Consider the following 26,149-nt stretch of genomic DNA (forward strand, 5'->3'; position numbering starts at 1 on the left):
TATACAAGTGCCGTTCCAAATTGACTTTTACAGTTTCGGCTGATCCTTCGATACCGCCCTCTACTTCATAAAAACCATTGCCTGAGGATTCTTCCTCTCTCAACTTGCTAGTCGCTCTTTGTAAAGGTATTCGATCTTGTACTCAGAAGTCTAATATTGCTTATCTCATGTCTAAATTTGTTACTGTTTCTCAACTTCCACCATTACTTCATAACTTTGCTTTGTCTTTGTTTGCTATTTTTGTGCCTACTAAGTACTAGGAGGATGCTTTGTACCATCCTAGTTGGAAGCATGCTATGGATGTAGAGATGGTTGCCTTGTTAGATCTTCAGACATGGTCTCTTATTGACTTGCCACCAGGAAAGGAGCTTTTGTGGTGTCGTTGGGTGTACACTATCATGGTATCTTTCAGATGGGTTAGTTGAGCAGCTTGAAGCTTGTTTGGTTGCTAATGGTTATACTTAGACCTATGGAGTTGACTATTTTGAAACTTTTTCTCTAGTGGCTCATCTTGACTCTGTTTGTGTCCTTATGTCATTGCACCTTGACTGACCTTTGTTTTAACTTGGAATAAAAAATATTTTTCCTCATGGTGATCTTGAGGAGAAGGTGTATATGGAGCAACCTCCTGAGTATGTTGCTCAAGGGGAGAATGCATCAAAGGTTTTCTGCCTTTACAAGGCTATTTATGGGTTGAAACAATCTCCTCGTGCTTGGTTTGACAAATTTAGTAAGGTCATTGGTGGTTATGGGTTCACACAGTATTTCTCTGATCATTCTGGATTTGTTTGTTGACGTAGTCCAAGGTGGTAATTATTGTTGTATATGTAGATGATATTAATATTTTTTATAATGACTTTTCTGGGACTGAGGATGTCAAGGCTTATTTAAATCAACAGTTTCAGATGAAAGATTAAGGAACGCTAAGATATTTCTTGGGTATTGAAGTTGTTTGTAGTACAAAGGGTGTTAATTTGTCTCAAAGACAAGGATCGAGGTTTCGGTTTCGAGGCCGGTTTCAATATCTCAAGTTTCAACCAGGTTTCGATTGAAACCTAGGATTTTTTTGGGCCAATCGAAACCTATGTTTCAAGGCTTAAAAAATGGTTTTGGCTATTTTTTTTTTAAAATTTTTATGTTGCCTATTTTCAGCATTTTACATCTATTCCATGAATTAGTTTCATAAGAAAAACCACCCAAAATGATGCTTTTTGCTTTGGCCCCAAGTTTGCTAGTATACGCTAAATGCCGATGTATACTAACCCTACTATACACATCGATGACATAATTTAGCTTACTAGAAATGTAAATATTCGATCAAAACATACATTAGGTTAGGAAAATACAAGTATAGAACGCTCACCACTCAAAACATTGAGTATCTTGGCGGGTCTAATCCACGAGCTGCGTACCACTAAAGATGCCGCTGATGCTCTCCGAATGCAAGAAATATGATCCCATGACATATTTTATGCCCAGTACTGTGTCTATGTGGCAATTCTTCCAAAAAATTAGATTTGGGGAGAAAAATCATTACCTTCAACCTCCAATAATGCAAATCCAAGTTGTAGAAGGGTTGAATGAGTAGAAGAATGCCAATAACTAGGAAGAAATCAAGTGATTTTTTTTTGGCAAAATCCCCCTTGGCAATTTCAAAACTTGCAAAACTCCTGTCTCCTGGTCGAAACCTGCAAAACTTGCAAAACCTGGTATAAACCAGTTTTGACCCTTGGTTTCATCTCGAACAAGGTCGAAACCGAGGTGTCTTGGTCAAAACTAAGAACTAAGGTCATAGAAAGTATGTGCTTGATCTTCTATTTGAGACTAAGATGTTGGGCACTAAGCTTGTAGATGCTCCTATGGATCCTCATTTGAAGCTTGGAGTTTGTGATGATAAAGAATTTGCAGATAAACATCAGTACAGGTGAATTATTGGAAAACTTATTTGCCTAACCGTTACTCGACCTGATATTTCATTTGTTGTGGGTGTTATTAGTCAATTCATGGAAAATCCTAACTCCTAAGCAGGCCCATTGCGATGTTGCGTGTCGCATTTTGAGGTATCTTAAACGTGTTCTCGGGAAAGGTCTTGTTTTTCGGCAGCATGGTCATACTAATATTGCAGGTTACTTTGATGTTGACTAGGTTGGTGCTGATGGTAATCGTATCAAGGTACTAAAACTTGGGACCCCAACTCAACCCTGTGAAAAACCGAGATCTTGGTCGAGTTGGTGCTTTTTTTTTTTTGGAACTCGAAACCTCAACTCGGTGGGGTTTAGACCTAGTTTGGGTCTAAAACTTGGTATTCAGCCTATTTTAGGCCATTTAAACACAATGGCGTTATCAGATTTTGCAAAAACAAAGTCCAAATAGGAGTTTAAATTCGGACCCTAAGTTGGTAGGTGACGACGTACTAAAATACCCTACTCTGCAGTAATAGAAAGCATTAAAGCAAGCAAAACATTCAATTAATAGCTAAACAACTTAAATAAGCATTAGAAATTTTAAAGTGTACAATACATCAATCTGTTTAACAATGTTACATTACATAAAATGTGTTTGAGTAATGAATTCAGTCCCAAAACTATCCACATAGCAATCCCATGTCATACTGTTACTGTAGTGTTGCACATAGTTTGCCACAATATTCAAATAAGTGTTGTGAACAACTTATGTCAAATCCCCTATCCTAGGGTACATGGGAGGCGGACTAGGCGGTTGCCATGAGGCGTGAGATCCATTGCTACTGTCATATTGAGTCATGTATGGGTGTGGCTAGTTTGGGACTGGGAATATGAAGCCAAAACTTGACCCAATGCTTTGATTATCGAACTCAAGTGCTGGCTGCCCAAATTGACCATAGCCACTATATTCGGAACCGGTGCTCTCATGGCCATAATCATAGGGTTGAATTATTTATCCACCCGTGCCCCCTTTTAGATAGTCCGCCGTGTTAGAGTTCTTGTATGATATACATATTGTTTCCTCCCTTTCCTACAAGGTCGGCCTTTTAGAGGAAGCGGTTCCAACATGGTATCAGAGCCGACAGAGGTCACTCTATCGAGTCCCCTTGGGAGAGAGCAGGTGTTGAATTATTTATCCACCCGTGTCCCCCTTCAGATAGTCCGCCGTGTTGGAGCTCTTGTATGATATACATATTGTTTCCTCCCTTTCCTACAAGATCGGCCTTTTAGAGGAAGTGGTTCCAACACAGTGATGATGAGGGTGAGATGAATGCCACGATTAATGCTCACTATTAGTATCTATACTCATGCTTCCGAAACTTGTAAGCATGGTGGTCATACTCATGTCATCATCCTGAGCCTGTGATTGTTTGCGACCCTTCTTTCTCTTGTATGTAGCGAGGGGCACCATGGTCTTGATCCTGTGTGGCATGCGTAAACTGAGCTCACCTGTATAACGCACAGGGTCCGCCTGTGTCCCCACCTCATGCTGGTATTGCTCGCGCATCCACTCATGACGATCATCAACATAGTTGTCACGGCGATCCAAGTCGGTGGAGGGGTGTCACGCCGAGCATGTCGACCATGTTTTATTTTTTATGTTCTCTATTTTTAATGTCATTTAGTATGCTATAATATATGTCCTATAACATAAAAAATCAACATGAAAGTGTACTACTAATATACTATGGTTTAATTCATGAAAGTGTAATAGCCATTAGTGTATATGAAAGTATGAAAATATAGATTAGCCTATCAAATAATTGAAAGCAATAGTCTTGCTGATAATAAAGTTGAAAAATCAAATGATAGGCTAACCTGTTTACTGAAGCTTGATAGCAATAGTCTTTCTTCAGTGTGTGTGATTTGGGGCAAAGTAACCTGAACAAAGTAATAGGTATTGTTGCGTCAGAAATCCTCTCGGAGCGAGTTCTACCTGCAAGAGAAGGATTAGCAGGGAGTACCGGGCGTCGCCGGTGATCTCACTCCGATGCTTAAGTCAGATCTCTGAGCAATAGTCAGAATAATGAGAATTCAGATGGCTTAGACGTGTGTTACCTTGCTTATTTAAGGTGGTGGAGAGTTCGAGTTGTGCCGGAATTGGAAAGCTGAAATCCCGGAGTGGAGTGAGACCGTTGGAGAGTATAATTCGGAGATAATGTTTATCCGTCGCTTCCCACGCCTGATTAGGCGTGACGTGGGCGGAAGTCTAGGTCCATGTCGATCCATGATAGACTTGGAGTGTCCTACGTAAGCTTCATAGGATATCTCTTTTGTTGGGCATGTGCAATGACACCTTTGTCCCTTGATCGATCTCTCGAGCTGGGCCTGGATTTCTCGATCTCTGTAGCTCGTTCTGACCGAGCCAGTATTCTTATCCCAATACGAGCCCCCCACTCCCCTGGACGTGTGCGTCCGGGGGGGTTAAGCTAAGATTGCTCTACGATTATCTCTTCGGCACGTGTGATCTGACAAGTTGGCGGCTGAGTGTGATTTGCTGATTCAGCTGTCACAAGCCACGTGGCCGAAAAAACCCTAAAGGTATCTCGGCTCAAGGTGACGGTCGACGTTCCTCCAATGTACGGACGCATGTCCGTAGGCATTATGACCTCTAGGCTAAGCCTATAGTTGATTGATCCTGGTCATGTCAAGTCTTCCAATGCGGTTAAGTCATATGGCATGAACATTAATTTTTTTGGGAGACGCCAAACGCCAACTACCCCTAGCCATCCGATGGGTCGCGTCCCTTGGCCGTTGGATTTGGAAACGTTCCTTCCTCTTCGTGTGCATAAATTGAAATTTCACTTCTACGGCAATCTTCTACTGATTCCTTTCCTTTCTGAGCTTTGCGCCTCTTGTGATTCCTGTCTTTTGTCATAGCATCTTACTCCGGTGTCGTCGCATTTGCGAGCCCTCGGACAAAGTTCTTCTGTGGCTTTACGTTGATCGCACAGTGCTCTTCCATTCTCGACCCCTTTTGACCTTTATCAGTAAGTTTCTTCGATCATGTCTTCTTCTTCTTCTTCCCAGGCGGAGTCCCACAGGGATTCCGGCAATTTTGCCCAAATGAGTGGGGGTTCCGACCCTGAGGCGAGCTCTGAGGAGACCCATGAGGAACGGTCTATACTTTTTAGGTCAAAGAGATTCTCTGCCCAGGTCCGTCATTTGACCCAAGACACTGCTGCTCAGCCTAGCTGTGAGAGAGCATCTGAAACTTCTGTTGAGTGCATTGCCGATGGCGGCAGTGCCTCTGGAGTTGAGGAGGAAGAGGGTGCCTCGGCGAGGCCCACCGGTGTGGCAGCCTTCGAAAGCACCTTGATCGAGGATTCTTTGCCCGCCCTCCGCATTCGGTACGGATTTCCTACATCAGTAGAGACTTGGGTCCCTACCCGGGTTGAGAGGGCGAACACCCCATGGCCAAATGCTGTGTGCCTGTTTGAAGTTGCCTTTCAGTGCGGTCTGCGCTTCCTTGTTCACCAGTTTGTTCAGGAAGTGTTGGATCGTTTCGAGATTTCCCCTGGCCAATTGGTTGCCAACTCTTGGAAGCATCTTCTAGGCTTTTACTTGTTCTTTGCCCAACTCGGCCACAAGGCCTCGTGGGCGCTATTCCTGTATTTTTACCACTTGAAGCTGTCCGGCGATGAGTGGTTCTATGTGGCTCGACGTAGTCCCTCGGGGTCGTACGGACCCAAGTCCTTTGTCTCCCATATCCTTGACTCGGCAAAGAAATGGAAAGATCGCTTTTTCTTTGCGCGTATTGAGGGTAACCCCTTTAGAGCAGACTGGGGACCCGCTCGATTGCGGACTAGGAATCAAGTCCCTATGCTGAGCTCATATGATCAGCGGTCTCTCGAGATGGCGGCGACAGGCACGGCTTTCAACGTGCGCGGTCTAGCAAACGAGGGTCTGCTGATTGAGCACGGACTGAGCTCAGCGCGGGGTGAGTCCCTTTCGCCTCCAACTTATCTTTTTGCGACCACGATCTGTATCTGATTTTACGTCTGTCTTTTTCAGTGGATTACGAACCGGACACCCACGATGTTCGCGAACAAGCCGCGTCGGCCGGGAGAAAGGCTCTGGAGAAGCAATCTCGGCGTCCTACTCGTTCTTCGCTCCCAGGTGTCTCCATAAGGGATTCTTCATCTGCAGGCGGCGACCAAAGGAGGCAGGAAGATTCCTCCAAGGGCAAAGAGAAAGTGCCTAGCAATGTCCTGCCACCCAAGATTCCTGAGAAGAGGCCGCGTGATGAAGCGGTGAGCGTTGATCCTGCCTCGAGAAGAGCTGCGTAGGGTGTTGCGTCCTCAGGGGAGGCCATCCAAACTTCGAAGGCCCCCAAGTCAGTCCCCCAGGACGTTCCGAAGGGGAAATCTGGCAAAGGCTCAGCCGGCGTTCCTCCTCCTCCTAGGGGGAAGAAGCGCCTTCAGTTTCAGTGGGAGGTCTACGAGGGCGAGTCCTCCCTTCACTCTCCTAGCATGGCAGGGGAGTCGATGGACCACGGTCCTCCCGGGGACGCCGAGGATTTTCGGTTTCGACTAGACGAGGAGCTTTTGAACTCGTTCGCCTTGGACTTTGCTAGGGTATATTTCGAGCCGAGCTGTCCTTGTGATTCATTTAGAGTCTTTCCTGATATGGTCTTTTCTTCTGCAGGTTACCCGCGGGGCAAGCGAACTACGGCAGCGAGTAGTGGTTTTGTCTACCTCCTACGAGGAGGAGAAGAGAATGAGGGAAGCTGCTAAGGAGCAGACAAAAATTGCTGGGACCACCATTTCTAACATGACGGAGGCTGCCAAGGGTCATGAGGACGCACTCAAGGGTTTTATGGAGCGCATCGAGGTGTTGGAGGCAGAGCTGGAAAAGGCTAAGAACGATGCTGCGATAGCGTCGAGGAAGACTGACTCCATTGCGGCAGATTTTGTTACTTTCCAGAAGAAGCAGCCCCAAGTGATCGACGAGGCAGTTAAGGCGGCACTGGAAGCTTTCAAGTCCTCAGATGAATTGAGGGAGCGCATGAAGGAGGTGAGTCGCAAGGGCTACATGACTGGGGTTGATGATACTGTGAAGCACGTCCTTGAGACGACCCCAGGCTATGATTTCTCTGGCTTTGGTTACTATGTTCCACCTGTCCACGCGACTCCGAACGTGCTCGAGGTCACAGAGGATCCTGTAGTCGTGGAGGACCTCCCAGTTCTAGTGTTTTCTCTTGCTACTGTCGTGTCTCCTATGGAAAAGCCCGTCCTGCCAACTTCTCCTCCTGTAGATGCGACTTTGGCCTCTGCAGACCTCTTGTCGGACCCTTCTCCAGCTGATCCTTCACCCACCGATGCAGCCACCATCTCCGATCCTCCTGTCAGCAATTGAATGCTTTGATGTTTCTCCTTTTCTTTCTTTATTTCTTTCTCTTTTTTTTTTTTTTTTTTTGTTGAAGATGTAGAAACTTGGTTTTGTCATTAATGAAACACTTTTCTCAAGTACCGGAGCACGTTCTTTCCTTTGATCGAGAATTCTTTCACTTGAGCTAGCTGACTCTTAGGTCACGTTGTTCTTTCTTCCCTTTGAAATTCTGACATTTCACCTTCTTCGAGACGCAAACGTCATTATGACGTTGGGTCTTTCCCCAAATATCTTCTGCGAATCCTCCCAGTAGGTCTTTATTGTCTTTTCTTTTCGATTGACCTTTGATTTCTTTTGCCACTTATGGGAATTGACCTTTGAACTGCTTTCTCGATAATGATGCTCTTCAAATTTTTCTGGGAACCCTTGAGCCAATGAGGGTCGACCACGTGCCGTTGGATATATGGGAACTAAATCGTTATCCCTGTATTCATGCCGCTTCTAGCTTCTAGGAGAGGCGTGCGATTTAGTAGGATCTGGCCACATGGCCCACAATGTGACTTGCCATTTATGTTGCTCTGGGTTTTGAACCGTCAACCTTCTGCGCCCGTATCCTTTCCAATGTCTACGGAAAACGTGAGCCAGTGGGATTAGTCCATGTGGCTTGAGGCTTTATAAGCCTCTTGGGCAGTTTAGGTTATCGAACTGTCGTTTTCTTCTTTAAATAGGGATTCCATGCTTCAACTCTTTCATCGTTCACGGGGTTATGGCTCCCTCTGCTAGTTCACCATTCTTCATTCTCTCTAAGGACTCATGCTCCTACCGCTGCACGTGGCTCCTCTATTTCTTCAGACGCAAAGGTTGCAAATTTTGGAGACTTGGCCTGGTTCTATTTCGGCTTCAATCTTCCATCGACGTTGAACTTCACGGCTTCAATCCTCGATCGACATGTCCTGTCCTTCGGGCGAGTGGCTGTGGGTTATTCCCTTTGTGTTTCCTTCCATACCAATCTCTTTGGGGTGGTAAGGTAACATCAAAGGGGTGGAGAATCTTGAGGAGGCCGCTGCTGCTACCTTCCCCGGTTAACGTGCCTGGAAGGTTGTGAAGTGGAGCTATCAGCGATGCTGAAGGACCCTAAGCCTTCCCACGTTTATGTTCTCCCAACCCTTCTTCCCGGCCGAAAAGGGGGAGGCGATGACTGAGTTTTTTGGGGCCCAGAGCATTTGTATGGCGAATCCCTTTTAGCAAGGCGGTTTTCTCTTGATTTCCGGGGTCACTCAGGGAGTGCAACTTTTGATGGGCTCTATATCAACCTGTCTGACGTTGCCGTTATCAATGCTACTCTTGTTTCACACCTGATGACCTCTGGTGCTTGTGCTTCATCAGCTTCTCCTGTTCGAGTGTGTCAAGGTGTTCTTCCTCGGACTTGCAAGGCTGTGGAGCTCTTAGTTTTCCACGTTTTCTCCTTACAGGTTGTTGTGTTTGTACTGAGAGTGATCTCTATGACCTTTTTGTATATTGCGATCTTCGGCTGTACTTGTACCTTCTGAAAAGGTTAATAAAATAATCTTTTATTTTTTACTTAAGCTTGTCTTGTATCACGTCTTGGATGTTTAAGATCTATTCTTGACCGAGGAGATCATGTCTTTCTTCTAACTTTGCAAGTCAGGCTTTCGTGCTAACCATGGAGGCCAGTCTTTTGCGCTCACCTTTGCGAGTTAGACTTTCATGCTGACTATGGGAGTCAGACTTTGGTGCTAGCCCTAGCGAGCTAGGCTTTCGTGCTAACTACAGGAGTCAGACTTTGGTGCTAGCCCTGGCGAGCTAGGCTTTCGTGCTGACTACGGGAGTTAGACTTTGGTGCTAGCCTTGGCGAGCTGGGCTTTCGTGCTGACTACGGGAGTCAGACTTTGGTGTTAGCCCTGGCGTGCTAGGCTTTCGTGCTGACTACGGGAGTCAGACTTTGGTGCTAGCCCTGGCGAGCTAGGCTTTCGTGCTGACTACGGGAGTCAGACTTTGGTGCTGGCACAGTATTTGGATCGCGATGTGATATTTCATTGTTTAAAGATAACTTTACAACGATCACTTACTGATAAAATATGTTCAGATTCTCTGAATTCAATGGTCATGGTATCTTGTTGCCCCCCGGGGTCTTCAAGCGATAGGTCCCTGGCCTGATCTGCTTGGAGATCACATATGGTCCTTCCCAGTTTGCATCCAGCTTGCCTTAGTGTTGTGGTTGGGAAGCGCTAACTTTTCGTAGCACTAAGTCTCCAGCTCTGAATGTCCTTTCCTTTACTTTAGAATTGTAATAACGAGCTGTTCTCTGTTTGTACGCCACATTTCTCATTAGCGCGTCCTCCCTGACTTCATCTAAGAAATCCAGGTTTGCCCTCAGCCCGTCTTGGTATGTTCTTTCATTGAAGTTCAGATTTCTGAGTGACCCTGCTACCACTTCAACTGGGGCCAATGCTTCGGTTCCATAGGCGAGCCTGAACGGGCTCTCCCCGGTGGGCGTTCAAACTGTCCATTTTCCCTTCGCCTCAGTTATCCTTCTTTTCACTCCTGCGAGCAGGGTGCAGTTTGTGATTTCTGCTTGACCGTTTGCCTGAGGATATGCGATGGAGGTCGTTCGATGTTCAATGCCATATTGGGCGCAGAACGCATCGAACTGCTGGTTGTCAAATTGTTTCCCGTTATCCGTCACCAGAATCTTTGGCAGGCCGAACCTGTAGATAATCTTGTCTCTAAAGAATTTCTCCATTTGTTGCCGTGTGATCTTGGCTAAAGGTTCAGCTTCTACCCATTTGGTGAAGTAGTCCACAGCGACCACGAGATATTTTCTTCTCCCTGAGGCTGGGGTGAAGTTGCCTAGTATATCCATTCCCCACATGGCAAAGGGGATGGGGCCAAGTATAGAGGCCAACTCCGTAGCGGGCTGCCGTGGTATGTCTGCGAAATTTTGGCATTGCTCGCATCTTCTCACGTACTGGATGGCGTCCTTCTACATGTTGGGCCAATAGAGTCCAGCTCTCAGTATTTTATAGGCCAGGTGGCTTCTCCCCATGTGGCTACCGCATATGCCTTGATGGACCTCTGTTAAGGCATTCAGGGCATGCGTGGGAGTCAAACATTTCAGCAACGGGCCTGTGATTGACCTTTTGTAAAGCTCTCCCTCTATAAAAGTATACCGGGCGGCGCAGCCTCGAACCTTTCGTGCCTCCGTTTTGTCTTGGGGTAGGACGTCGCCTTTCAGATGAGCGACGATTGGATCCATCCAACTGGGCTCGACCTCGACCTACGCGATCTCTCGAGCTAGATGAGCGGGTCCATAAAGTTCAATATATACTGAGCTGTCAAGCTGTGCTAGTTCTTCTTTAGACAAACGTGAAAGTGCGTCTGCCTTCTCGTTCTCGCAACGTGGAATCCTGATTATCTCGAAGCTCTCGAACGAGCTCAGTAACTGTTTCACTTCTTTTAAATATGCTGCCATGCGATCATCCTTGGCCTCATAATCCCCATTGACTTGGTTTACGACCAGCTGTGAGTCAGCTAGTACGGCTAGATTCCTGATCTGTACAGCCTTTGCGGTTTGCAGCCCCCTAATCAGTGCCTCGTACTCAGCCTCATTATTGGAGGCAGGAAAGTGCAGGCGTAGCGCGAACTGTATTTTGAACCCTTCCGGGCTTGTTAAGAAGAAGCTTGCTCCCCTGACCTCCGCGTTACTTGATCCGTCCACGAACATTGTCCAGGATGTCTCTGGGCTGATTTTTTCTTTCGGCACGATCTCCTCCTCTAGCTCGTTCTGGTTCTCGTTCTGGGTGCATTCAGCTATAAAATCTGCTAGAGCTTGGCCTTTTATGGCCGTTCTAGGCCTGTACTTGATCTGGTACTCTCTCAGCTCAATCGCCCAGGCTGTCAATCTTCTGGATACATCCAGTTTATGAAGTACCTTTTTTAGAGGTTGGTACGTCATGACCACAATCGGGTAGGCTTGGAAGTACGGCCTAAGCTTCCGGGCTGCTTTCACCGAGTTTCTGCGTCCAGCAGGACGTGACTGATGTAGTACACCGGTCTTTAGACTCCGTCTTCTTCTCTTATCAAGGTGGCGCTCACAGCCACCGGTGACGTTACTAAGTATAGGAGCAACTCCTTTTCAGGCGCTGGTCTCGTCAATAGTGGAGGATTGGCGAGGTATACTTTGAGGTCTTCAAAGGCTTTTTGGCATTCCTCCGTCCACTGAAAACTCTTCACGTCTCTCAAGTTCTTCAAAGTTTTTAAGAACGGCAAGCATTTGTCTCCCGAACGAGACACAAAGCGTGCGAGTGCTACTATTCTCCTGTTCAGCCTCTGTACTTCGCGAACAGTCTTGGGCAAGCTCATCTCCTGTATGGCTTTGATTTTTGCTAGGTTGGCCTCAATTCCTCTCTGGGATACCATATAACCCAGAAACTTGCCTGAGCTAACCCCGAAGGCACACTTGGCAGGGTTCAGCTTCATTTGGTGGGCCCGTAACACTTGGAACGCCTCGTGTAGATCAGCCAGGTGATCTTGGGCCTTAATGCTTTTTACCAGCATGTCGTCCACGTACAACTCCATATTTCTACCTATCTGGGCCTTGAAAATCTTGTTTACCATTCTCTGGTAACTCGCACCTGCGTTCTTTAGACGAAATGGCATCACCAGGTAGCAGAAGTTCTCCTGGTCTGACCGGAATGCTGTGTACAGCTCATCTCCTTCCTTCATGAGGATCTGGTTGTATCCAGAGTACGCGTCCATAAAGCTTAGGCTCTCGTACCTGGCTGTTGCGTCTATCAGCAGATCGATCCGGGGGAGTGGATATTCATCTTTAGGGCAAGCTTTATTAAGGTCGGTGTAGTCAACACATTCTCCATTTCCCGTTCGGCTTGGGTACCATTACTACGTTCGCGTTTCTTCCTGACTTAACGAGGACCCGATCTTAACTGTCATGGTTGGGTTCTATTCATCCACCGGGACTTCCACGAGATCCTTGACTGGTTCGCCCTGCTGATAGCGTCTATCTCCTTCGCGGTTGTCAACGACCTCTACCTGATAGGTTGTTCCTCTACAGTTGCCCTTGATGCCCTTCAGGAACGCTGGGTGTCATTCCCTGGCTTTTTTTTGCTCTGTCTGGCACTCCCCTATGCCATTAGGGGTGGAAAACTTGACCTTCAAGTGTTTGGTAGAAACTACCGCTCCCAACTCGTTCAGACTAGGTCTGCCCAATATGGCGTTGTAGGCTGTGGCCGCTCGAATGACCATGAAGTTGACCTTTATGGTCTTTTGGCGCGGGGCTGTTCCTACCGTCATCAGGAGCTCTACAGATCCTTCAATTGGTGCTGGCGCTCAAGAGAATCCGTACAATGGTGTGGTCTCGGGCTTTAGCGTACCGGGCTCGAACCCGAATTGCAAGTATGCATCGTAGGATAACATATCTACGGATGCTCCTATATCTACTAAGACCCTGTGGACGGGTCGATTGGCTATAACTGCCTGAACCACGACGGTATTGTCGTGTGGCCAGCTTAGCCCCTCCATGTCTTTATCTGAGAAGGTGATCTCGGGCTCCGTGCGTGCTTTCTTTTAGGAGATTTCCACTACTGCCACAAATCTTGCTTTCGCCTTAGCTTTGCGAGTTGACTCTTGCCCTGGTCCTCCCAAGATGGTGAGGATTGCCGGGGCTGTGGACGTGTTGGCCTCATCTTGACTCCTCCTGACTTCCCGATGATCGCCACGTTGGTCGCCTTGGCGATCCCGGTCTCCCCCTCTTCGGGTTCTGTCATCTCTTCGCCAGTCATTCCTTGGGGCTTCTCGGCCTCTTGCCTCCTTCTTGACGTAACGCCTCAGGTGGCCCTTCTGGATCACGTCCTCTATTTCTCTCTTCAGCCGTCTGCAGTCTTCCGTGTCATGGCCTACCTCTTGGTGGAACTCGCAAAACTTGTTCGGGTTCTGATCGTCCGGTTTTGAGAACATTGGGCGGGGTCGTTGCAGCAGCCCTCGATCCGATACCTCCATCAGGATTTTAGTCCTGGTGGTTTTGAGCAGGGTATACTCGGGGCTTGAATCCCTCTCTGACCTCACTCTCTTGGTATCTTTCTTCTTGTCTTCCTTTTCACTCGTCCTCTTTTTCTCTGGAGCTTTTCCATCCATTGCTTTTCTCGCCTTCATGATATCGAACATATTGGCGTTTTGGTAACAACGATCCAGTAGCTGTGGCATGGTCGTCACTGGGCCTAGCGCAAGCGATTTTACTAGATCGTGGTTGGTGACCCCGTTGTGCAGGGCGTTGAAGGCCATCGCATCGACCAGGTCCTTGATCTCTAGGCTCTCCGCGTTAAAGCGGGTAATATAATCTCTGATGGACTCGTCAGTGCGCTGCTTGACAGCCAGCAAATTGGCTGCAGTTTTCTTCTGCTTCACACTACTCTATAAGCGACTAACGAAGGCTTTGGCCAACTCTGTGAAGCTTCTGATCAAATTAGGCTTCAATTTGGCGAACCACAACGCCGCGGGCCCCTTGAGAGAGGTGGGGAAAGATCGGCAGGATACTACATCGGACCTACCATAGACCGTCATCATGGCGTTGAAGTAACTGATGTGGTCGTTGGGATCGCCCTTCCCATCATAAGCTTCGAACCCCGGGGGTTTAAAACCCTTTGGAAGTTCTGCCCTCATGAGCTCCCTTGTGAAGGGATGCTGGCCCGGTCTGAAACTTTCTTCAGGGGTGGCTCCTCTCTCCAGGGTCGCGATCTTCGTATTCATCTCTCTGAGCTTATGGTCAAGCTCGCTTTCCAAGACCTGGTTGTTGATGATGTCGGTTCGGCCGCCTCGTATGTTCAATTCGTCTCTAAGATCCTGACGGGGTGGTCTTAGCGGGTCCACTCGGTCAGTGCGCATGTCGGAGATCCTGGAACGAGTCCTTTCGGACCGGCTGTGACTTCTTCGGCCAGTGGATACTGACAGTTCTTCCATACGTGAAGGCCAGCTCCTGGTGGGCAGGTTCCCCGTGCGTACTACCTCCAAGGGGGTAGCTCTCGCCTGGAGGGGTGCGAGGACCCCGCTCTACTTCCTGATGCTCGCAAGTCGTCCCTGATTGCCCTTGGATTCTCTCGGGCTGCCCTTGGGAGAATCGGAGGCAGCAACGGTGCAGGAGGTGGTATCGGTGCTGGTGGCAGACCTGCAGCTATGGTAGCCGCCGTAGTGGCTGTCCTTAACGCTTGCACCTCACGAGCTATATCCCTCAGAATCCCACTCTGATTGAGAACTTGCAATTGTAGGTCCTGGATTTGGCCGACATTGGCAGGCGCTCCAGGATCTGTTTCGGGGACGAATCCCTGGGGCACTGGTGGCGAAGGTGGTAAAGCCTGAACGCCGCGGCTGGACTGGCCATGATTCTGAGTCGCCGCTTCGTCAGCCTCCAATGTGGCAGAGGGTTGGGTTCTTACCCCTTCCCCTGCCGCTGGTAGCTGGGGGTCGTCGGATGCAGTTGTCGTCCGCTGCTGCTAGGTCTTCTTTCCAGCATTCCGGCCGCCACGGGTGCTCTTCGTTGTCTGATGAGTTACCGGGTTGTCCACAGCTGATGGGGCCCGAGTATTGGTAATGTAGTCCTAGATAGGTAGGAGACCTACTAGGAGCCAAACAACAGGATCAAATAACAAAAGGGGCTGCTGGTTTGAATGGATAGCACTAGGATTTAGGTCAATTCCTAGGGTTTGGGTTCGATATTGGGAAAGGGGTTTCTAGGGTATTAATGGGCAGGTCTAGGGGGTCTAATATGGTATAAAAATGTTAGGATTTGGATGAGTTTTGAAATTCTGTAATTTTGGGCAGAATTGAATTTTAGGGTTTTGGGTTTGGGTTTTAATGGAGCAAGGAGATGAAGGGGTTAGAGTGGGAGTTTGGGGCTGAAACTTGGATCGAGTGTCAACAATGATGTAAGGGATGTATGCTGAAAGTTTGGTTTGAAACTGATGGACAGATTTGGAGTGATGGAGGTTTCCTAGTAGAAGTAGGAGAGACGGGTAAAACTGTAATTTCAGACAATCGGCTGGGTGGATGGTGCTGAAATTTGAATCGAGTCTCTCTTAGGGTTTGAGGAAGACTTGATGAAATTTTTAGCAGATTCTAATGGTTAGATTTGGCTGGGCAGAATTCTCACGAAAATAACCTTGTATGTGACCTTCTAGAAGGAAGAAGAATAGTTGCAGAATTTCTTACTTGTTACAGGTCTTCAATGGTAGCAACTTTGAAGATGAACAATGGGGTCTCCCGATCTTCACAATGCAAGGAGATAAGTAGCAGCCCTCCTGATCTTCACAATGCAAGGAGTCGAGTGGAGATCCACCAATCCCTTCCACCTTGAGATCCACAAGGATATACACTCACAAGAGCAGCAACAATGGCAGCAAGCATAAAGCTAATTTTTATTAATCAAATTCGTATTCAATGCTGGCCTCCCTTACAAACTTATATAGAAGACTCAAAAATAGGCTTAGACACTAAAAAGGAATGGCCTAACCCAATCCTTGACCTATTAGCTAACTTAAACTGACTAGGAAACTGAAATAGACTCAAAATAGAGTCCTAATCCAGCCCAACTAAACCACTAAAACAAACACTAATAAAATCACTTAAATTGAACCATTGGTTGAACCGGTTCAATTTAAAACACCAAATAAAAAGCTAAGTATGAAAATAAAACTAAGTATGGGAGCTAATCCCGTATCCAACCTATTTACCCATATTTTAAGCCCATAAAAGTAGCCTATTACGTTAGAAACCCATGGGATCAAAGGCCCAACATATATGTAACCCAACCCTAGACTTATTCCTAATAAAAGAAGCCCAGTTTGGTGATAAATCTGCATCAATTGGATGGAACGACATTAGGTTTTTCGTTCCCACAAACGGTGCCAAACTGTTGTGTCAGAAATCCTCTCGGAGCGAGTTCTACCTGCAAGAGAAGGATTATCAGGGAGTACCGGGTGTCGCCGGTGACCTCACTTCGATGCTTTAGTCAGATCTCTGAGCAATAGTCAGAATAATAAGAATTCAGATGGCCTAGACGTGTGTTACCTCCCTTATTTAAGGTGGTGGAGAGTTCGAGTTGTGCCGGAATTGGAAAGCTGAAATTCCGGAGTGGAGTGAGACCGTTGGAGAGTGTAATTCGGAGATAATGTTTATCCGTCGCTTCCCATGCGCTTGATTAGGCGTGACGTGGGTGGAAGTCTAGGTCCATGTCGATCCATGATAGACTTGGAGTGTCCTACGTAAGCTTCATAGGATATCTCTTTTGTTGGGCATGTGCAATGACACCTGTGTCCCTCGATCGATCTCTCGAGCTGGGCCTAGATTTCTCGATCTCTGTAGCTTGTTCTGACCAAGCCGGTATTCTTATCCCAACAGGTATATATTAATATATATGAATTTGATGAAAGAGGAGAAGAAATTATGTATTCAAAAGCAAAAAAATAAATTAAGATAGATAACCGAATACAGTAATCAAAGATCAAAATTTAAAGTCAAGTAATCAACCAAATATAGATAACCTTAACTAATCTTCAAAGATCAAAGTTTAAAGTTCAAACTTCAAAGTTTAAACAATCCATAATATCCCAAACCAATTAATTATCATATTCATCTAAAAGATCTGCATTTGGCAGATTTTCTTGTCGTGGCTCTTCGACACCATCATAGTCATCTACGACATTCTCGTCGTCATTCACAACATCTTCCTCTTCTTCCTCGTCTTCATCTGGTTCAGAGTCATCCTGAACATCAGCCATCCTTGAGCTACCTCTCCCTCTACCACGTCCACGGCGTGAATATGTCACATCGACTCTAGAGGTTGATGCTTGAGTTCTCCTTGGTCAGATGGGGGCTTCAATCGATGCCCCCATTGCTCTACCAACATGGTCCTACGTGAGATCATCATTGGGATGGACTAAATCTTCCACTGGCTGGGTAACCATCCACTCACTAGACCAATCCAGCTCATCAAGAGTTAGTGGATCATATTTTTTGTTTTAGCCTTCTAGCTCACGTCTTTGTTGAACCTTTCTTGGAGGCGGCTATTGTATTGAACATAGACTAGATCATTCAAACGAGAATGTTCTAGTCTGTTCCTCTTTTTGGTATGAATCTGAATTCATAAACAAGAAAGAACAAAAAAGTCATTTTTCAATAAAAGACATAACAAAAGTGAAAAAAAAAAGTATAAAAAATAAAATAAATGTAAATGTAATCATGTAAGTTAATACTTACAAACTCAAATGTGCTCCGGTTGCGCTCGCAACTAGAAGAAGAGCAACAAAGGCCTAGTATGCGTCGTGCAAGTTATGAAAGCTTAAAAGCACGACCTCCATTTGTACTCCACCAAGTAACTATAAAAATATAATAAAAAAACTGAATTAATAGTAATACATCATAGACATAGTAGCATACAAAGTAGGTACACACTAAAAATACTAAGTTACTTACTAGGATTTATGGTTGTCCGTTATCTAATCGCCATATCCCTCCCGAAAGAACCCTTTGAATATCTATAATCATCAATATGCAAAGTTATCTTGTCTTGTATAGCAGGGTCAACCACCAGTCTGGTCATGACATCAATCAATGAGATGTGTAGATTGGCAATCAGTTCGCCATCTTCACTTTCCTTGAACATGAAAATTTTTTCGGGATTAAGAAATAGTGCGGCTCCATACAATGGACGCTCCATCTGACACTCCCAATGCCTGTCAATAATATTTATAATTTTCTTCCACAGCCGTTCTTTATGTGCTAAATGTTCACGGATTTTCTTTTTTGCCTCTTCCATAGCAACATAAACCTCAGCCATAGCAGGCCTCTCATCACCATCAACAATCCTCAAAACAACAATAAGTGGCTTCGATGCTCTAATAAAATCTTCCACAGTGTTCCAAAATGGTACAACAAACACCGTTTCTTCTACTTTCTTTCCAGCCTCTGTCTTTGACAAACTAGAACCCTTCCACTCATCAGAAATAAACAAATGCTTCAATGCATCCTTATGCTTAACCAAACTCTGACATGTCAAACAAGCAGTTGCAAATCTAGTAACTGCAGCTCTCACAAGATCCTTTTGTCCAGTTCTTTTCCTCATTGCATCAAGAAGACGTGTGTGCCTGTAGATGAAGGTGGTTATTTTTTTTGCCTTACCTATCACATTCTTAAAGTCTTTCAGACTACCTATATCCTCCAACATCAGGTCTAGGCAATGGGTTGCACAAGGAGTCTGGTATAGCTTTCTTCTCTTTTCCATAAGCATTTTACTAGCCAACTTGTAATTTGAAGCATTGTCAGTCACAACTTGAATGACATGGTCCTCACCAATCTCATCAATTTTGCTATCAAGCAATTCAAATAGCATTTGTGCACTTTGAACCATACCAGATGCATCAACAGATCCCATGAAATAAGTCCCCTTTGGACAGTTAACAAGAAAATTAATTAAGTGCCTTTCCCGTTTATCCGTCCATCCATCAGACATAAGAGTGCACCCATACTGCTTCCAATACTCTTCATATTTTTTCTTCATCTCTACAGTTTCATTCACAGCCTTTCTTAACAATGGCACTCTCACTTGATGATATGAAGGTGGAATATATCCAGAACCATATTGTGCAATAGACTCGCACATCACCTCAAAGGTCCTTGCCTTAATAGCGTTGAATGGGATACCTTGCTGATACATCCACTTAGCAATGTGATAATCAACTCTGGCTTTTTGTTCTGGTGTCCTAAAACGGCTCTCTACAGTAGTTTGAGTAGAACTACTATTATGCCTCTCATTGACTACTTGCTCAGGAGTCCGTCTAACATGAGCATCCATGGGACCCCTTACTTGAGGCTGAGTAACCTTTTTTTTCTTAGCAATTGTCCCAGAGCTTGGAGCCACCCTAGCAATTGTAGGAGTCTGGGATTGTCCTTCTAGTGTATCTTCTGATTGTATTTGCCCTCCAACTTCTACAGCGTCATCATCACCATCATCATCATCCAATACTTCTGTAATCTGTTTCTTCTTTTTTTTATTTAGAGCTTCCCTCATCACTTGAGAAATAGCATCATTCGTCTTGGTACACTTAGTAACGTCTCCATATCCACCCATCAAATGTTGCTTCAATCTTTTAATTCCACAGCTCATTTCTTTTCCACAAAGGGTGCATTTAACAACATTCTTGTTTGTTAGATCTGGCCAATACCCATACTTCCACCCAGGGTCATTTGATTTGGCCTTCCTTGCCGGGTCTTTGCTTGGATCATATCCTGGAGTAGCTCCAGTACTTGCAATATTTTCACCCCCACTACTAATTGGTGTAGAACCATCCATTAGTTGAGTGAAGGAGACTACAAAAGTAACAAAACAAAAAAACAATTAAACTGGTTTTTAGCAGATTAACATTAAGCTGAACTAGGATGGAAAACAGTCAAAACACAAAATCAAAGTACTGGTTTTTAGCAGATTAACATTAATGGATGGAGGGGAAAAAAAAATTGAAATTATGGAGTTGAATATGTGCTTGCTGCTGTTGTGTGTGTGACACTGTGACTGTGTGTGAGACTGTGAGTGATGGACTACTGGCTGTAATAAATCCCTCCCCCCCTTGTCTCTCGACTCTCTCCCTGTCTCTGTGTGTGTAACTGTGTATGTGTGGGCCTATGGCTGTGTGCCTGTGTGCAAAGTAAGAAGAAGAAAAAATAAAAATAAAACACCTGCTCTGTGACTGTGCAAGCCTGCAACTGCAAGGCAAGAAGAAGAAAAAAAAAAAAAAAAAAAACAGAGAGATAGTTCGGCTGTAATAAATCCCTCCCCCCCCCCCCCCTTCTATCTCTCGATTCTCTCCGTGTCTATGTGTGTAATTGTGTATGTGTGGCTGTGTGCACTGTGCAGGGCAAGAAGAAGGAAAAAGAAACACATTCTCTGTCTATGTGGAAGCCTGCAACTGCAAGGCAAGAAACAGAAACAAAAAACCAAGAGGTTGTGTGCAAGCCTACAAGGCTGCAACTGCAAGGCAAGAAGAAGAAAAAAGAAAAAAGAAACACTGAGAGGACTATGGTTGTAACTGGAATAAATCCCTCCCCCCCCCCCCTGTCTCTCGACTATCTCCCTGTCTCTGTGACTGTACAAGCAGTTGCGAAGAAGAAAAAAGAAAAAAGAAAAAAAAATTGAGAGGACTACTAAGTACTAACTGAAATAAAACCCCCCCTCTGTCTCTCGACTCTCTCCCTGTCTGTGTGTGTGTAATTGTGTATGTGTGGCTGTGCAAGGCAAGAAGGAAAAAAAAAAAAAACGATACTATTAGTACTGGCTGGGATCATTACCGGAGGCTGGGAGGAGAAGAACTGAAGAAGAAGAAGTTAAGAAGAAGAAGAGGACTGCCTGGGAGGAGAAGAACTGAAGAACTGAACTGAAAGATAAAGTTGCCGGAGGACTGGGAGGAGGAAGAAGAACCAAATTAAAAAAAAATAATAAAAAATTACTTACCTGGAGTCCTGGAGGTTGCCGGAGGGGTTCGAACTTCGAAGGAGTGAAGAACTCTCTCTGCCGAGAGTTGCAGGAAGCCAGGAACTAAAGCCAAAGTTGCCGCTTGCCGGAGTCACGAACTCACGATCCTCTATCTCACGAACCGTTCCTCTGTCTCACGAACTCCTCTCGACTCTTGAACTTTGGTTTGGCTTTTGCGATTTCTATTTCCCCCAAATTAGGGTATATGACTATATGTTTAATGTTTTTAAATTTTATGTTAATGTGTATTGCAGGTGTAACTTGAAAAGTTACACCTCCAATACACATTATCGAACAAGCATCTAAGCTATTAAATGGTTTAAAAAAAAAAAAATTTAAGTCTAACTTTTATACATTCAAATGTACAAATATCGACCGATATGCCCATATATCGTGGTATGGCGTCCATGGCGACTCCATGGAGGCCATATCGCTCGAAATTTATACATTAACCATGGCGGAGCTCGATATGTTGTTTCCTCCAGCGCCAGGACGCCATGGCGACGCCATGACAACTATGATCATCAAAATAACCACCACTCTGAATGCCACCACCACCACCAGCAGGGTCATCACCATCACCACCATCGCTACCATCATCATTAGCACTTCCTGTTGTAGACTCAAAAGGTATCGGTGACTCTGAATGCACATGCCACTCTTGTGACATTTAGTCCTCAACATCTGTACTGGTTAGGAATGCAATGGTGGGGTCAGGCCTACTGCCAGGCTGATCCATATCTGGTGCACCATGATCACTCACCCATTGGAATAGGGGATCCTCATCATCATCAGAGTCCTCCTGGAAGATGTTTGCTAGTTCGATGGGTTCTTTATCATTTGTGTCCATTCCTTCACGTATGTGCCTTATCCTTAGTCTCATATTGTAGTGCACATACACCGGCTGCTCCAGTCGTTCGTGACCCAATCTGTTCCGCCTCTTCGAGTAGATCAATGAGAATGTACTCCAGTTGCACTCGCATTCTAAGGATGAACAAGTTTGTGAGAGCACTCTCACTGCTATCTTCCTCAGGTTGGATGAACTTGTACGATAAAGTACCCACCAGTCGGCTGCATTACAAATATAGAATATTAGGAATATGTACATTCTAAAGGGATAAAATTATAATTCATAAATGTAATGCTATGACCCCTACCAGGGTTTGACTTTTGTCTACCCTCTACTGCAGCTTTTCGACCGAAACTTGTTGTGGCCTCTCTGAAGTATTAGATCTGTTTTCATTTCAAATTTCAAACAAAGAGGTAGATGGCATTAGTATTTACTATTTAGTAATTACATTCCTTTACTTGCTACCAAAGTACCAAGTCCCATACTCTCACCTCATCATTGCACTCGGCCTGTGTCTTGACATTGGGCTCCAACTTCTCAATAACATTTTGAAGTACATTTATCAAATCTGTGTCTAGCGCAAGATCATGTGAGTATTGATACTTTGGATTCAGATAGCATGCTGGTAAAGTGGAAACCACAAATATTACTTGTTAATGTAAATGTAAAAACTCATGTAAAGTGTAAAGTATGTTGAAGTGTTGAACTCACCAGCTTTATGCAATGGATGACTCAAGTGCTTCTCCCATCGCTCATCAACGATGTTAATGTATGACCTTTCACTCCGGGGTATCGCAGCTCTGACCATTTCCTTCATCTTCTGAAGGGCAGCATAAATGTGGGGCAAGGTAGGCTTCTTCTTTGTATCAACCAACCTTAATACTGCCACCACTGGCTCTAATATAGCAACAACTTTAAGCAAGTCCTTCCAAAATTGGTCACTTGCAATAGTCTCTTATGTTGCCCTTCCTTCTTCTAAATAAATCAATTGATAGATCGTCTAAAGTTATGTAACATCTTAAAATGACATGAATCTACCAAGGTATGAACAATTTTTTTTATGAAAAAAATAGATTTGGGGAAAAATAGTTTATCTTTGAAAAATCTTTCAAAGTTGAGATGAATCTTGAAAATGTGTAGCTGAATCCTTCATATGTGCAGTTGAATCACCTCTCCCGCAAGTTACAACTTCAAATCCAGAGCCAAAATGACTCAGAGTCTTCAAATGGAGAAGAAAACTGATCGCGTTTTGTCGAGTTAGGTGAATTTTAAAGAGGTAGATGGGTCGAGATCTGGGTCGACCCGAGCTCTGGAGTCGAGATCTCGACCGAGAAAGAGTACTTTTTTAACTTGTATGGCAATTCGACTCGACTTCTCAAAAAAACGAGATCTCACGAGTTCTCGAACTATGGATCGTATATCACTATTGGGTATTGTATGTTAGTGGAAATCTTATTACTTAGAGGAGTAAGAAGCAGATTATAGTGGCTTGATCGAGTGCAGAGGCAGAGTATAAGGCTATGGAACATACGACAGCTGAAAAGATGTGGCTGAAATCTCGCATTCAGGAGTTTGGATTCTCAATAACTAAATCTATGGAGATGTATTGCGATAATCAGCCTGCGATCTGTATTGCCAGTAATCTGATTTTTCATGAGCGGACTAAACATATTGAGGTCGACTACCATAATATGAGGAATGCTGTTATGCAGAAATTAATATCTACTCCATTTGTCAAACTCAGGCGATCAACTTGGCGATATGTTCACTAAGGTGTTACTTAGACATGTTTTTCTTCGTTGTTGTTCCAAGCTATGGAACATCTATATACTCCAGCTTGAGAAGAGTGTTAAATGTGTACCCTGAGTTTTGGGAGTCCCTGTCCTTGTTAATGTTAAGTCAATGTTAGTTTAGTAGAGTTTGTTTATGTTTAGTCCAGTAGAATCTTGTTAGTCTTTGTCTGTTTTCTGTTTGTAATGGACTCTAAGTTGGACTCTAGGCTTGATGTAATATAAGTTATTGGCCTAGGCCATGATAGGTGAATCCTATCGTAGCTCTAGGGTTCTCCTTCCTTGTTTTTTCTGTCTTGACTTCTCTCTTTTCTTTTCTTCTTCCTTCTCTCCTTCTCTTCTTAACGTTGTGTAAGGACTGGTTATTAGGATCTCTGCTGCTATAATAAGGTTTACATGTATTGAGTTCCAATCTCCCACCAAAAAAATTCCTTTTTTTTGGGCAAGCTGTCTCATAAAAAAATTATAGATTGTATAGTTCTACAAGTGGATGAATACATTAATCTAGTTTTTATGCATGTGATCATATATGTGGTGGATATTGAAAGCTTTCTGCCTGTTAATTCATTCATTGCATTTGCAGGTGTTACAAATATGTCGATCCATGTCTAAAGTTGGTGTCCCTTTCCGGTCTATCATTACAACTGGTGGTTTCCCACAGAGAACTCAACTGGAATATCTTCAGCAAGGTTTAGATGTTCTTGTTGCAACACCTGGTCGTTTTATTTTTCTACTTAAAGAAGGCTTCTTGCATTTGGCAAATCTTAGATGGTGAGTTATTCCAATTATTTTGAACATCGTGGTCTTGTCTTCCTAGACGAGGTCTCAAAGAAGAACTCACAACATTATGTCTTGTTGTCAAACTTTTGGAATTATGTGTTTGTGCCCCACTTTGATTATTCCTCAATGTATTTTCAATTCATGCTTCTCTATGATTTAGTAAGCCACAGCCTGCGAGTCCTTTTTTTTTATTTGTTTTTTCTATTCAGTCATTCCTTCTGTTTCTCTTTTTATGACTTCGTTAAGTTGACATGTTTGGAGCATGCAAGATTAAAGATGTGCACTTGGCTGATTCTTGCAATGTGGTTGTGCTGCTGGATGATCATACTCTAAGTCTCTCTTTGGTATCATTTGTATTTTTGATTTTTGCCTATTTAACAAAAATCATTTGTGAAAGCCATTTTTGGTCAAAACATAAAAATCGTTTGGTAACCAATAGACATAATAGATTGTGTATTCAGAAATAGGTTTGGTATACCTATGTGTAAAATGATTTTTATAACTTTTAAACCGATCATCGTCATTGCAATCACCACCGCCTGCGACCTCCCTCTCCAATGGGTTCCCACAGGGCTCTCCACATGAATGTGACGTCAGATACAAATCCATAGAAGGGTCTGGTCGCTCCCCACAGAAACAAACATATCGAATCTCCTTCACTGTCAGCAGCTGCACCGACTGGCAACCAGGGCACCGCCAATTCATGCCCTGGTTCTTATCCACAAACAAATCAACAGAAGTCGGTGCTCGAGTCCATTTCCTCATACAATTGAGGTGGAAAATGGAGTAACAGCTCGAGCACTACCATATTGGGGCAGACCTCCCTACCATGTCATAACAAATCATGCATTCAACTGCCCTTTTCGTGAGCTTATCTTGAATTTCTTGCACAAGCTGCTGGACATCGGACACCTTAGGCTCTAGAATCTCTGGTTCCTTCTTTGGATACGAAGACCGAGCCGTGTAGCTTCGACGAACAAAGCCACCTCTATGCCGACCCCCAGGAGGAGCAGAACTGTAATTCGAATCTCCACCGTTTCCATTGGGATTTGATTCATTTGAATTGAAGATTGGAGGTGGGTTGGGTGGGTTGAAAATAGTAGCAGTAGATCCTCTAGGAACCCATTGTTGACGGGCAGTACGAGCAGGAATCCAAGATCCCTCTCTTAGATCATCTCGGCGTTGACGGCTCATTGTTTGAGGGATCCGAAACAACTGAACCCCAACCCTAACCCCTTCTGTAACTGAACTGAAACAAACCCAATCGAATAGAGTCGAATCACAATAGGATTAGAGGGTGTGAAGCTGAAACCCTAGAGATTGAGAGAAAACAATATATGAAAATTCCTGATTCTCTGATAGGATTGGGAGGGTATGAATCAACTGGGTTTCTGTTAGAATATATGGGCCAGAATACCGTAGGGGTATTCTGGTCCTTTTTTCCCACTTTATCTCCCACTTTCTCCCTCTTTATTTTCTGTTTTTATTATTCTGTAATTTGCCTTTTATTTCTGTATTTTTCCCCTTGTCGATCTCTATTAGAATAGACAAGGGGAGCACTCCTAGTTTGACTAGGAGTGTGCATTCCTAGTTGTTTCTATTTCTGTTATTAGCACTCCTACTTTGATTAGGAGTTGTACTCTTTGATTCTATTACTATAAATAAAGGGCTAAGTGATAGGATTAATCACTTAAGCATTAATCAACTAGTTATTCTCTCAACATGGTATCACAGCCACAATTGATCTAACCTAAATTTTTTTTTCCCCACCCTCCCATCGTGTTCTCTTCTCTTTCGCCTCTCTCTCGATCTCTTTTCTCTTCCTTCTCCTTGCTTCTTCTCCTTATCTAAGGGCAGCACTGCAGAGGTGATCTTATGATCT

The 26,149-nt window shown here is 44.5% G+C and overlaps 1 protein-coding gene and 1 long non-coding RNA gene across 4 annotated transcripts in view; both read left to right on the forward strand.

Annotated features, from left to right (window-relative positions):
* LOC122671132 (DEAD-box ATP-dependent RNA helicase 50) overlaps positions 1-26,149 on the forward strand; it is a 93,114-nt gene that overhangs the window by 8,584 nt on the left and 58,381 nt on the right. For all 3 annotated transcript variants that reach the window (XM_043868231.1, XM_043868230.1, XM_043868232.1), the window contains one exon: positions 24,071-24,258. In XM_043868231.1, the coding sequence (XP_043724166.1) occupies positions 24,071-24,258 (188 nt within the window). The remainder of the gene's footprint in view (positions 1-24,070; positions 24,259-26,149) is intronic.
* Positions 4,600-18,998, forward strand: LOC122671134. Its single transcript, XR_006334313.1, has 3 exons — positions 4,600-4,610; positions 5,340-5,345; positions 18,735-18,998. It is a non-coding gene; the product is annotated as an uncharacterized LOC122671134 (long non-coding RNA).

The sequence above is a fragment of the Telopea speciosissima genome, chromosome 8, assembly GCF_018873765.1.
Source record: "Telopea speciosissima isolate NSW1024214 ecotype Mountain lineage chromosome 8, Tspe_v1, whole genome shotgun sequence".
NCBI lineage: Eukaryota > Viridiplantae > Streptophyta > Magnoliopsida > Proteales > Proteaceae > Telopea > Telopea speciosissima.